This window comes from Candoia aspera, chromosome 13, assembly GCF_035149785.1.
Source record: "Candoia aspera isolate rCanAsp1 chromosome 13, rCanAsp1.hap2, whole genome shotgun sequence".
Lineage (NCBI taxonomy): Eukaryota > Metazoa > Chordata > Lepidosauria > Squamata > Boidae > Candoia > Candoia aspera.
This window is the reverse complement of record NC_086165.1, coordinates 21105884-21119182: the sequence shown is the minus strand read 5'-3', so window position 1 is coordinate 21119182 and position 13299 is coordinate 21105884. Positions and strand designations below refer to the sequence as shown.

General features: G+C 62.1%; 1 protein-coding gene across 1 annotated transcript; it reads right to left on the bottom strand.

Moving 5' to 3' along the window:
* Positions 1-781: 781 nt before the first annotated feature.
* On the bottom strand, positions 782-13095 carry SKOR1 (SKI family transcriptional corepressor 1). Its single transcript, XM_063314384.1, has 10 exons — positions 10744-13095; positions 10016-10142; positions 9016-9248; positions 8848-8947; positions 8197-8304; positions 5845-5916; positions 3753-3827; positions 2285-2359; positions 2068-2133; positions 782-879 (listed from the first exon to the last, which is right to left on the bottom strand). The coding sequence occupies exons 1-10, from the start codon at positions 13093-13095 to the stop codon at positions 782-784; spliced, it is 3306 nt and encodes a 1101-aa protein (XP_063170454.1).
* Positions 13096-13299: the final 204 nt, after the last annotated feature.

The following is a 13299-nucleotide window of genomic DNA, read 5'->3' as shown; positions in this document are numbered from 1 at the left end:
CCTAAAGCTTCGTCCTTCCCGAGGGCGGCCGCGCGGCTCAAGCGGAGGCTCCCAGGCGCGCCGAGGCGATTGGCTCAAAGTCGGTTTTTATTAAAACGAAACGAAACTGGGGAGGGCCCATAAACCACCTGACAGCAGGCTGGAATTTTCTCGGGTGGGACAACCCCCCCAGTCCGAGGCGGTGGGCTGTGCCTTTGGGGTCCCTTTGGGAGCCGCCCAAGCCCGGCTGGGGCCAATCGCCGCCCCGCCTTTAAAGTGCTGTGCTACATCAACCGTTTACAAGAGGGGAAGGAAACGGACGTCGTCAATTAAGCCAGAAACAAATCGATTTAAAAAACTCGGTAGAGGTTGGAGTAAGAGAGAGAGAAAGGCGGGAAAACGCACACCACGCTTCTATCCATTGCACATCGCCCCTCGGAGGGGGTCCCGGAGCGACCCCTCCCCCCGCCCCCAGAGCCAGGGCAGACAGCGGGGACGCCAAAGCCGGAGGGGTGGGGAGAGAGACGCCGGGCCCGGAGAGCCGGGTGGGTCTGCCCCGCCTTCCTGCCACTCCCCCCATCCCCACCCCTCTGCAGTCTCTGAGCTCGCCTTCAAGGTCCCGATCCAATCCGGCACAGCTTCTATTTACACGGCCGGGGAAAAGTCACTCTGAATGCGCTCCTCCTCGGTCTATTTACACGAGTCTCTGCTGGATTCGGACAGACCTTGAGTCTTGCTGACGCTCCTACCCGTCCAAGGTTTCTTGAGAGGGGCGCGGGGCACCCCCTCGGCCACGGGGTTCTCACTGGGGCAACAAGGGGGGCTTGAAGGAGCAGTTGCCGGCGCAGTGGCGAGGGGTCAGCATCTTGCAGGAAAAGTGGTGCAGCGCATCGTGGGCCTCTGCGAGAGGAAGCGACAGAAGAGGGGCCGTCACGCCGGGCGGCAGGGGAGCCCCCCCCCCCGCCCCGCGGTCAGCCCAGGAGGAGGCCAGCCCAGCAAAGAGCCCTGCCCTCAACCCCGCCCAGCGCCCCTCTCCCCGGAACAGCCGCTGCCCTGGTCAAGCCTCCCTCGAGTCGAGGTCGATTCCGTAGCGGTACCACGAAAGGGATTTCTCTTTCCCTTTTCCCGGAATATATGATCCAGCCAATGCCCTGGGCCTTCCTGGTGGTGTCCCATCCAGGAACTAACGAGTTCTGCTTCCAGATCATCCAACTGCAGGGACCCTCCCCAGGTTATGGTCAAAAAAGTCATGATGGCGCCCGCGACGGTGCGATGGAAGCTCCGCCAACAGGCCATCATGACTATTTTGGTCGTACCCTGCAGGCACCCCTGCAACTTAGAGTGACCAGTGCTGTTTTTCTGAGTCAGACAAAGATTTTCCTGTAATGGTATTAGTCTCGTGTCCAGAGCTGGGCCAAATACCCTCCTGGAACCTTGAGAACACTCTTCCACAACCCCTGAGAGGCACCGCTCCCTTCCCTCCTGCCCCGTCCAAACAGATGGGACGGGATGGGGCGGGGCGGGGCGGGGTACAAAAGGCAGCAGGGCCGGTTCCGCGGTCTGGCTCGTCCCTGGCTGGTTCCAAGGGGAGTAAGCGACGCCGGAGACCACGGCTGGGGGACCAGAAGAGGCTAAGGCCTAGGAGGGGCGAATCCAACGTGGCCCCAAGTCGAGTGGGATCCAGTCGGACTTCCCTCCCCGCCTCGGATTTGACTGCTTTTCTGCGAGGAGTGCAGGAGACTCGTTATCTGGCTCTCCGGAGGCCGTGAGGGTTCCTGAAGTCCCACGGCAGATTCCGCACAAGATGCTCGAGCAGGTGAGTTAAGGAGCCAGCAGCTGCGCTCGCAGAACAAGCTGCAGTTGGCAAGCATCAGTCCCGACCAGGCTTTCAGGGCCGGCCCGTCCTGCCAGAGCGGGGGATGGTCTCAGACACCAGGTTAGGCTACTTCGTATGGCCAAGAGGGCCAGAAACGATTTCTGCCAGTATCTTATTGCCCTGCATGGCTAGCCAGTCGAGCCGGACTCGCATCTGACTCGACTTCAAGATCCGACGACGTTGATGCTAGGGCGCCCTGTAAAGTCACCCACCTTTGAGTTTCTGCTGAATGGCGTAGCGGGCCTTCCGTTCCTGGTCGAGTTCGTTACACAGGGTATCTGCGGAGGACAGGACGGGCTCGGGAGAGGCCAGCAAGGGATCGGCCCTCTGCGCCCCCCCCCCGCGCGCCCCCCCCCCTCTTCCCTCCGGACTGCGAAGCCGGCAGGAATGCACCCGGCCCGGCCTGCCCGCCCGCCCCGTCGTCCTCACCGCGCACGATCTGCAGCTGCTGCACCATCTCCTCGCGGTAGGCCAGCTCCCGCTTCATCTGGTCCTGGAAGTTATCTGCGGGCAGCGGGGAGGGGCGTTGGAACGCGGCAGTCAGGCAGCCCCGCAGCCGCAGGTTGGGGCGTGGAAGGCGCCCCCGCGGAGCCTCGCGGGCTGCGATCGCGATTCATCGGAGCAAAGCCGTGCCCCAGCGCCCTGCTCCGGCCTGAGGCTGGCCAAGCAGGCTTCCTTTCCCCGGCGCCCGCCCTGCAGCCCGGTAGTCGACGCCAGAGCCGGGCTGCCTGGAATGACGGGCCGGCGGTCCAGGGCAGCTGCCAGAAGCCGTTCCGACGAGCGCCGGACCCTGAGCCGCCGCCTGCAGAGTTCGCCGACGGACACATTGGCAGACTGGGAGACTCTCCCGGTCCGCGCCGCCGGGCGTTGTTCCTCCTTGGAAGTCAAGGGGGCAGCGGCCGGGGGGAGCCACCATCCGGAAACCGCGAAACTCGCGTTTTCTTTTAAACAGTTCGGTTTACCGACCTGAATGGAAACCATGGATCCATCCAGCCATTTCCAATCCGAACCGTCCTTTCAATGGGGAACCTCCGTGCTGGGGCCGGGCAAGGTTATTTTTCCCGCCCCCCCCCAAAGACCCAGGTTATGGGCCGATCCGACTTCGCTTCCCAGCGGAGTGGAGGCTCTTCCTCTCCGGGCCTTGTGAAGCCGTAAGGGCCGAGGCCGCGGCCCGCCGGAGGGATCGGCCAGTTCAGCAAAGCAGGGCCTCCCTCGCCCCTCGAGGGCCTCGACTAAACCCTGCAGAGACTGGGAGCGGGAAGAACACCCCAACCTCCTGGGAGGCGCTCCGGGTCCTTGTCCAGGAGGGAAGGGGCGCCCTCTTCCTTTCGCCAGATTCGCCTCCACCCCCACCAGCCCTGCCCTGGAGAGCAAGAGAAAGGCTGGATCCGGCGGTTTGGCTTCAAAGCAAGCCCAACAGGTACCCAAGTGCCTGAGGTGGGCAGGACCCCATTTTCTGGGTGGCACAGCCCAGGAAACTCTAACCAAACTAAACAGGCTCGGTTCACCCAGCACTAAACCAAGGCTTAGCATATGCGAAAGTAGCGCTGCGCTGCGCCGGACACCAGTCGCGGTTGACCCAGTGATCGGAGAGCGGCGGGTCGTCGAGGGTGGGTGCAAGTCGCCTCCCCCTCCATCGGAGGGACGGGCTCGACTCTCCCCTTGCTCCCCAGTCCCCGTTGGCCCGGGGCTGAGCCCAGGCGAGGCGCGCGGCTTTCCGCCTTCGGGGCGTCGGGACCAACTCCTTCCCCGCCGCCCCCGCTCCGAAAAGCCGCCATTTCGCAGCCTGGCAGCCAGGATCGGATCCCACTCAGCGCAGGCGTGAGGGGCCATTTCGGAAAAGCCTAAGAAGGGGGCGGCGTTTTCTGAGCAGCCCGCGAGAGGATGCGGAAGGTACCTTTGAGGCTTTGAAATTCCCGTTCCAATTTCTTCCTGAGATCCATCTGCTCCTGGAGGAGTCTTTGCAACTCGTCTGTTGGGGGAGGGGAAAAAGCGTCTTGGAAGGAGCGTTGGTAGTTCGGGGTGGGGTGCGGTTTGGGGTGGAGAGATCTGCTAAGGCGTCCCTGAAATGGAGGCATCTTTCCCATGTAGGAGACTGTAAATGCCTCACCTCAATTAAAAGAGATAAAGAATTTCCACCTGCCTATAGAGATGCATATTGATATCTATAGGCAGTCAGCGGACCTCAGCTGATCTGGAAAAGCCAAGCAGGGTTAGAAGGATTTATCCTTAGACGAGAGACCATCTGGAATTGCTAGAACTATAGGCTAGATTGTAAAAAAAAGGGGGGGGGATATTCCTCCCAAAGCAGTGTCAGTTCCCTTCCAAATTATTGACAGGAAACTCCCTGAATTTGCCCATGCGTTCACCAAGAGCCCAACCGGGTTGGAGAGGGGCCTTCCTTATGGCTACCTCTATACCAGTGTTTCTCAGCCTTGGCATTTGGCATGCTGGCTGCGGAATTCTGGGAGTTGAAATCCATTCAGCTTAAAGTTGGCAAGGCTGAGAAACACTGCTCTGGACTGCAGAGTTTCTCAACCAGCATTCCATGGCACCCTCGGGTTCTGTGAGAGGTCACCAGGGGTTCCCTGGGAGATCACGATTTATTTAAAAAATATTTCAAATTCGGGCAACTTGACATTAAAGAGGTCAGTTTCATCCTTTATTTTTAGTTTATGAACACTGTTCATGCATATATACCCATGAAACAATTTGGTAACTTCTGGCCTATCTTTGAGCCTGACTGTGCAGGGGTTCCCCGAGGCCTGAAAAATATTTCAAGGGTTCCTCTGGGGTCAAAAGGTTGAGAAAGGTTGTTATACAGTATAGCTAGACCTTCACGGGGCGGGGGTGGGGGGAAGGGGTTCTCCTTTTCTTTCCTTGTCTCATGGGGACTCCTTTTAAAAAGCAAACTACTGTATATCCCAAGAAGAAGGAACTGCACAGGCCTGGCATTCATCTGCAAATGGTAGGACAATCTGAACCCACCCACGTCAAACGGTACTCCTCAGGGCATTCATTATTAGAGCTTAGCTCACCCACCCACCCCAACTGGGCTCCAAAAATCTGAGTTTCTGTGATACCTGAGCCACCAACTTTTCAACCACTCTGGAGCTAGAATAGTGGATGGGGCAAACCATCCCAAGAGCCTCCTAGGGACCCCTGAGATCCAACTTACGATCCCCGGTCCTGCTCAGAAAAGACATTGTCTCCTGCTCTGAGACTTGCAAAACACCCCCCCCCGCTTTTGCTACCCTCTCTTCTTGCAGTTTGCCTCCACCCTTAAACTCTGTAGCCCAAAGCAGCTTAAGTGCCAAGACTCTTTAAAAAGTAAACTCCCTTGACTTGAGCCCAACTTCTGATGACTTCAAGAACACTATGGAAGTCTTCTTCTGGGGTGTTTCTTTACGATCCTAAAGTTCCCAGGTCTCCTGGTGGTCTCCTATCCGAAGTCTGACCCTGCTTAGCTTTTTGAGGCCAGCCAAGGTCAGCGGTTACAACAGAAAGCGAGCAGAATGAATCGCGGAGCAAGGGGCCAAAGCCTGGGATTAAGCCTCTCATTCAGGGAGGCAGATGGGTGTCTCCAGCTCCAGAGCAGGGAAGGAAGGGTGGGCACAGAGGGGGCTGCTGGTTCCTTGGAGCAAAAAGGCCTTTCGCTTAATGGACGCGCAGAGGTGCCGGAAGCAGGAAAAGTTAACCAAACTTAAGGCGGCATAGCAAGCAGAACTGCCCCAATCCTTTGGAAAGCTTTCCCCTCCATTCTCCTTTTCGAGTGGGGCAGCGCGGAGGCTGCTCTGGATTGCGTGGGCTTGGAGAGGGGCGGGAAGTGGTCTAGACGAAAAGTTGCTTCCCTTCGCTTTCTTCAGACGGCCCTCCTGAGCGGGTTGGGGACTTCTGCCCAGCGGCCGCCGCACACAGGGCTGGCGCCCCTGAGGACCATCCTCTGCCTTCCACCCCAAATCCCGACGCCCCTTCCCCGACACCCCTACCTCTTGCCAGAGCGCCGAGGTCTTTCTCTCCCAACTGAGTCCCGGTGACGTCGAGGAGGGTCACTTCCTCGCCTAGGAAGAAAGGAGAGAAGTCCCGAATCTCGATCCCTCCCGGGGGTCCCCTGCTCCGCCCCCCGCGAGGGAGAAGGCCGCGTCGGCGTTGACAGGAACTCTACGAGAGACGCCGCAGGGCGAGGGGAGCCCGGAGAAGGCACTCCCTATCAGCCCTCTTCGCTCCTACGGGGTTCAGAACGGGGGATCATTGTAGGACGGCTGTAGCTTCACATGACGTCAAGTATGGATCCATTCACGTGTGAACGGGCCCTCACTAGCCTAGTCCTCTTCCCCGTTCTTTATCCCCCCACTTCCTCCAAGCAGACCTAAGGGCTCCTGTAGAACCGAATTCTGCCTCTAATTTCTTTTGCTTACTCTTCCTGGGCTTTGCATAAAGTTGTTTACCCAGGTAGGCAGTAAATTCTGATCTTCCATTTGCTCGATCCTACTAAAAGAATTTTACCCTTTCTCTTGTTTTTTTCGGCTTGTTGTGCCTTAAATAACTTTGTCATCTGGCACAAGAAAACGCCAGTTATTGGGGTGGTGTGCACAAGCAGGATAAACGAAGGAAACGATTTGGATTCTGGAACAAGTCTCAGGAGTCAGAGTCCACTGATACCTGTCAGAACAAATCACCCTTTATCCTACTTCTGCTCCCTGCCCGCCCCCCGCCGCCCATCCCGGTCTTTCGAAATCTGCTGCGGGACCTCGATGTTTCCTTCCCCACTAACAGAATGGGAGCGGGCTCATCGCGCGGCAATCCGACAGGACCGCCCTCGATCCGCGGGGCCCTTTTTCCTTCTCCCTCTGTCAAACGGAGCTCCGGGTTTCCTCCGCTCAGAGAGACCCTTTCCCCGCCCCCTTCTTCCGGGGCCCTTCAGCCCTCGTGGACCGGTGTGATGGCCATGAAGGGGTATGCCACCGGGCCCGGGAACAGGCAGGAGAGATGGCTGCGAATTCAAGGAGCGGGACCGCCAGAAGAGAAGAGCCCCTGCCGGGCTACCAAGGAGACCCCTTCGGGAAGCTGCACGTAGGAATGTCTCAGCGCGCATCCAAGACTTCTCCATCGCCAAAGACGCAAAGCTCCCCGGGGAAAAACGCCACTTTCTCGCCCAGGAGCCCAGGGAAACTCCTGAAGGGCCGAACCACTCGCCCGCTGTCCCCGGTCTGCTTTGGCTATGTCCAGAGGAGACCACGGGCTTCCGTCGAGGAAGGCCTGCTGCTGAGAAAACCCGAGCTGAGCCGGCGGAAGGTGGAAGGCAAGTGACTGCAAAACCTCTACTGCCCTCAAGGCCCCGCGGATCCTGGCAGGAAAACGGGCCGCCGAAACGATAAAGCAGCGGGGAGGGTGCCAGGCAGGCCGACCCGACGAGGCCCTTTCAGTCGCCTGATTTGCCGCAAGGGAGCCTCGCCCTCCTCGGCCCCCACCGCCCCCGCTGCCCAAGCGGAACAGTCGCCGTTGCTGGGAATCGAGATGCGGGGCGGTAAGTCGTCTCTTCCAAAAAGGGGCGGCTGTTTCGCCTGGCTGAGCTAGTGGCCAAAGGGCTGGGTCTCTACAAGATGAATCCCTGCAGTTCTCTCCCCCCGCCCTCTCTCGGCGACTGTTCGGAGGAAAACAAACAGGATAACACGAGAGGACTAACAAGCGTGTCTACAGCTACGTCCGAATTGGAGCACCCACGCGAAGTGTGTACTCGCTGCCGTTAAGGCCCGCGGAACATGCGTCCGAGCACTGCTTCGACCCAGGGAATTTAGACGGCTGACATGACCATTCCGAGGCTGCGGTACTACAGCTCCCATCATCCCCCGACAGCCTGGTCAATCCTGTTGGCACTCCTTCAGTAACCTCGAGAGCCTCCCCGCCGCCGCCACCCCCGCCTTTCCACGCACACCTCCGCGAGCCCTTAGGCAGACCTCCTCCCCGCGAAGGAAAGCCCCCCTCCCTCCAGCCGGAGCGCGGGTTTCAGGCTGCCGGAAAGGCTCCGCAGCCGCTTGCGGACGTGCCAGCGGCCCCTTCTCTCAGCAGGCGGCTTTTTGACTCGGGGTCCCGGCATCCGTTGCCGAATTCAAAGGCCCGCTTGCCTGTACTTAACTTAGTTTCCTGTTTTGGATTAACCCCGTTTGCTGGCTGCGCCCCACAATAACCCCATGCCCAGCTTTGTGTCAGCCTGGCCCCCTTGGCCGGCCCTGGCTGTTCTGCCTGGGGCTTCTGCCCGCCCAGCGACTCACTCTGGCGTTTCTACAAAGTCGGCCCGCCGTCCCCCCACCAAGGGCCGACCGGGACCCGCCGCCCTTTACCTCGCTCGGCGTGAGTCGGGCTGGACTGCGAGACGCTCCTTTGGCTTGGGGAGGGCTTCCTGCTCTCCACATCCTCCGCGGCCGAGTGATTGTCTTCGTGGTCTGGGTCTGGGAGCCAAGGGGGCGGCTTTCAGGCCAAGGCAAGGGGGCTGAGCGGGAGCCGCCTCAGCCACAGCAGTCAGAGCGGAGGCCTCAGAAAGGCCTGCCCGCCCGCCCTGGGAAAACGCTCGCCGCAGCTCCAGGGGCTGTTAGCTCCGCCGCCCCGCCCCGCCCCGCCCGGCCCGGCCCTTTTCCCCAGCAGCCCCGCCTGGCCTGGCGCAAGGGCAGCCCTTCCCGCGAGAAGGCACCCGAGCAGATGGGGGGGAGTTCGGGGCAAGGCCCGGGCCGCAAGACTAGTAAGGGGCGCGCGTTCCCTCCCCTCGAGATACAGGCAAAGGAAAGAGGGGGAGTCCATGAGGAAACCGGAAACAAGGAGCCCTAATCGACCGTGGCGGGCGGCATTGGGCCTGGAAGACCCCGCGCTTCCCGGGGAGGCCAGCTCTCGCCAGGAAAGGTCAGGCCTCCGGACCGGGGGCGGGGGCTTCTCTTGCCAGCCCCGTCCTTTCCTCCCCCGCCCAGCACGGAGGTGTCAATCTTACGGCTCATTCGTACCGTTTTTCTCCGGGTCGCAGAGATAGGGGGCGATGGGTGGGCCCAGGGAGGCGCCGGCTTTGAGCGCTTGCGGACACTCCTCCCTCCCCGAAGGATAGGCCTGCAAAGGAAAGGGCAGAGAGCTTGGCTCGACAGAGCGGTTGGCCGACCGGCCGATCCAGAATTTACCTCCGCATCCCAGGACTCGCGGCCCTCTCGCGCGGAGCCCCGGGAAGTCCCACCACGGCCGGGAATCTGAGGACACGAAGAAGACGAACTCAGATGCTCCTCGCTCGAAGGGAGGCCAAACCGGGGACCGCTTGCTCTTCGGAGCTGCCTCTGAGCCGTTTTCGGCAATTCGGTGGAAAGAAAAACCCCCCGACCTTCACTGGCTTTTCCCTCCTCCCCAGTTTCTTCTCCGTCTAGGAAGGGGGTCTTAGTACAGGAGATGTCTGTCTAAATTAAGGATATTATGTTGGTTCTCCGGCGAAAAGGACCCTTCCGCAGTTCGAAGGAAGTGGAACACTGAAGAGCCTCTTCAGTATTAAAAGTCCCCCTCGTTTCAATCCGCTCCGACGAGTGATCCGGGTTTAGGCTCTCTTCCTCTCAGTTCTCCGGAACTGGCTTCAAATTCCCCGCGTTCAAACGCGAACAGCTGGAAATTCGATGGGTGGAGGAAGCTGGGCGGCTTCCGGGCAGAGGCGGGGGCGGCTATGCTTTGGGTCCCAACCACCCGCAGATGGCCAGAACGGAGCTAAGGGGCAGGAAAGAGGCTCCGCTCAGATAGGGAGAGAAGAGTTCTCTTTCACACACACCTCCATCCTGTAAGTGGGCGCCAAAGCGAGACAGCCCAAGGGCTGTTTAATGCCCTGATTTGTTTGTCTGAGCTGTACAAAACCCGGATCCGGCGTCGCTCTCGCCCTCCTCTCCCCAGCCTGCTTGGGTATCCTCCCCTCCCCTCCCCTCCCCTCCCCTCCCTCGGCTACCCCTCGCCCAATTCTCTTCGCAGGCTTTGGAACCTGCCCTCAGCCCGCACTCGTCCGCCCGCCCCACCGCAGAGTTGCTGCACAAATTCAGCTCGGCTGCCTCGCCTCACTTTTTCAATGCAAGCCAGTTAAAAACAGCTGCATTTTAAAGAGCGACGGGTGCGGGGTCGGTTTGCTTGGAGGTCTCCCCTGAGGCAGCTCACCACGGCTCTCCTTCTCTGCCCCCACCACGGATTCCCGCAGCCGGCTGAGGCGGGAGCTGTTCGTGGTACTGAAAGGCCCCTCCGCCGAGGAGCAGGTAGAAGACACCCACCCCCCATTCGGCGGAGGCTGGGGGAAGTAACGCGGGCAGAGAGGTTTCCCCTTCGGCTGCTGGAGAAATTGCCTCTTTAAACCCTTGCTAGAGAGGCGGTCTTGTGTAATGGTTAAGGTACAGTACCAGGCTAGAAACTGGGAGACGGTGAGTTCTAGTCCCGCCTTGGGTACGAAGCCGGCTGGGTGACCTTGGGCCAGTCCCCCTCTCTCAGCCCTGGGAAGGAGGCAATGGCAAACCACTTCTGAAAATCCTCGCCAAGAAAACTGCAGGGACTTGTCCAGGCAGTCCCCAGGAGAACACTGACTCAAAGGCGCGCGCACACGCGCGCGCACAAAGCAACTGTTATGCTGGGCCCCGCAGGTGTACTGAGCGTGGAGGGAGGGTGCCCCGTGTGATTCGGCCTGGCGTCCTACCCCAGCCAAGGGAAGCGTCTCTCTTTCCAGAGGGAAGAGAAGGCAAAACAAGCGGCCTCCCGCGGGCCGGTGAGAAGCGTCTGGCGTGGCCAGACCAGGCCTCCGCCGTCCCCTTCCCACTCTGCACACGCGGCAGGAATCAGCGCTGCCTCCCGACCGAGTTTCAGGCCCTCCCTTACCTTGCTCCTTCCCCTCCCGCTACCCCGCGCACCTCGTAGCCACCCCGGCTGCTGGTCCTCTCTGAGGGACTCTCCTCCGGCTCCGCCGCCTTCTCCACCGCTGCCAGGCCTCCTCCCGCGGCTGCTGCTAGAGACTCCTCCGCCTCGGGCAAGAGCAGCGGCGGCGGCGGCGGCGGCGGCGGGGACTGCTGAATGTCTCCGACAGGCGCCTCGTCCTCCTCGTCTTCGTCCTCCGCGAAGCGGTTCGACTCCACGTCCACCTCCGGCTCGCCCACCGTTTCGTTCCCGGGGGAGAGGGAGCGATAGCTGGAGCTGCCCTCACTGAGGAAGTCCGGGGAGAGGTAGCCCGGGCAGCCCCGAGGGCCGGCGTAGGCCTCCCTGGTCCCGTAGAGTTTGGCGATGCTCTCGGCGTCCTTCACGACCGGGCGGAAGGCCGAGAGGTAGCTTCCCTTTCTGGGGAGCGGCAGCGGCGCCAGCAGGGCCTCGTCGCCGGAGCGGTCCTCCTCCCCGACGGCTGCCGCGGCTCTGGAGAGGGCGCTGGGGCAGCGCTCTCCCTCGGCAGCGCCGGAGCCCTCCTGCGGGGTGGCGCTGCTCCGCTCGCTGCCCGACGGCTCGGAGCCCTCCAGGTCCACGTGGCCCGGGCCGCGGAGTCCCAGCGGTTCGGCGGCGGCGGCGGCGGCGGCGGCGGCGGCAGCGACCACCACGGCTGTGGCGGCCGCTTTGGCTTGGCTCTGGGCGGGATAGGGCGGCACGGGGAGGCTCCCGGAGGCCGGCCAGAACATGGGGAAGGAAGGGTAGACGCCGCCCTCCTTGGCGGCGGCGCTGGGCTGCTGCGGCGGCGGCGGCGGCTGCGGCGGCTGCGGCGGTCCCCAGAACATGCCCTGCGTCAGGGCGCCGGCCTTGCTCGGATCGCCGCCGCCGGCCCCGCCCAGTGAGTCTTCCTGCTTTTTGGGACACAAGCCGAACGCGGCAGCGGGGAAGCCGTAGGGCGGCGGGAAGAGCGGCGGGGGCAGCTTCTGCAGCATCCCGAAACCTTTGCTGGGCACCGGGATGACCGGGTAGCTTCGTACGGCGGCTGCGGCCGGGCCGTGCACACCCGCGGGCAAGCCCAGGCCCCCTCGCTCCGCCCCTGGGGGGTCGTCGGCCCCGCCGCTGCAGCGCAGGCTCTTGTGCACCGGGGCCAAGTCAGCCGGTGAGGGCGGCGGCGGGTGCAGGGAGCTCTTGGCCGCCGAGGAGCCGCCCGCGCCACCGCCCGCGCCGCCTTGCAAGGAGAAGGTCCGCTTGCGGGTGCCGCCGTTGAACATGGCCTTGACGTCCTCCCAGGCGTGGCTGAGGTCGTCGGTGGCCCCCTTGTCGCTGAGCTTGAGGTGGCGGCGCCAGGAGTTGAAGTTGGCGGCGTCGGGCTGGGTGTACTTGGCGTCGGGCGTGCGGTGCGAGTGGAAGATGAACTTGTTGGGCGAGAAGTACATGCTGCAGTAGCTGCACTTGATGCACTTGGCGCGCGAGCTGTTGTAGCGCGCCGGGATGAAGCTGCCCCGCGAGCCCCAGGCGCACTCGTGCACCACGTCGAAGGCGAAGTTCTCGGGCAACTTGGGCGGCTTGTGCTCGCCCAGGAAGGACTTGCAGAGCCGCTCTGCCTCGCGCTTGGTGATCATGCCGCAGCGGCGCGACGAGATGGGCATGGCGCCGGCCCTGCGCAGGATCTCCAGCTGCACCGGCGTGCACTGCACGCAGGTGATGCCCAGCGCCACCCGACGGTTGTGGATCTCATTGTAGCTGTAGTTCTTGAGCAGCGTGTTGGAGATCTGCGCCAGGCAGAGGCGCTCCTGCCCGTCGATGACCAGCGAGACGATGGGGACGCCGTAGAGGGAGGTCTCCCCGACCTGGTTGGGTTTCAGAGGGCTGGAGCCGGCGTAGGGCTGCAGCTCCTGCTTGGAGTGGGGCGAGGACGAGGAAGAGGACGAAGCCGACGAGGAGGAGGAGGAGCCAGATTCGCGCCCGGCTCCCAGCTGACTGGCGGCGGCCAGCGGCTCCATCTCTGCCGCAGGCGGCCGAACCCCTGCGAAGAAGGAGGAAGCGGGAGAAGCGCTGAGTGAGGCCCGCGGCCAGCTGGACAACCGGCGCCGCGGGCAGCTGGGCTGGAGCTCAGGCCGGCCGCCGCCTCCGTCCTGGGCAGGGGCGGCGGCCGTGGCCTGCCGTCCGCTGTCAGCGAAAGTGCCTCTGCCGCAGCCCAAGCCGCCCCCTCCTCCGGGGAGTCTTCCTAGAAGCCTCTCCAGGCAGAGGAAGACGGGCGGGAGGGAGGCGGGCGAGTGCGCCTGCCTGAGCCAGGGGTCCCGGTCGGGTTCCTTTGGGAAGGCTCCTGAGAGCACAACCATCCCCAGCCCAGCTCTTCAAGTTGGGAAACGGAGGGTCGACCGTGTCTCCAAAGGGGCTTTTCCTTGAGGCGATCGTTCCTTTCCGCTCTTGCTCCCTTCTTAAAAGATGCATTAAAATCAAATTATCATGAGCCCCGATTGTGTTTAAACCACGACTGGGATCTTGGTCATTGTTCCTGCGGTCGGGGGAGGGAGGGGGAAGGA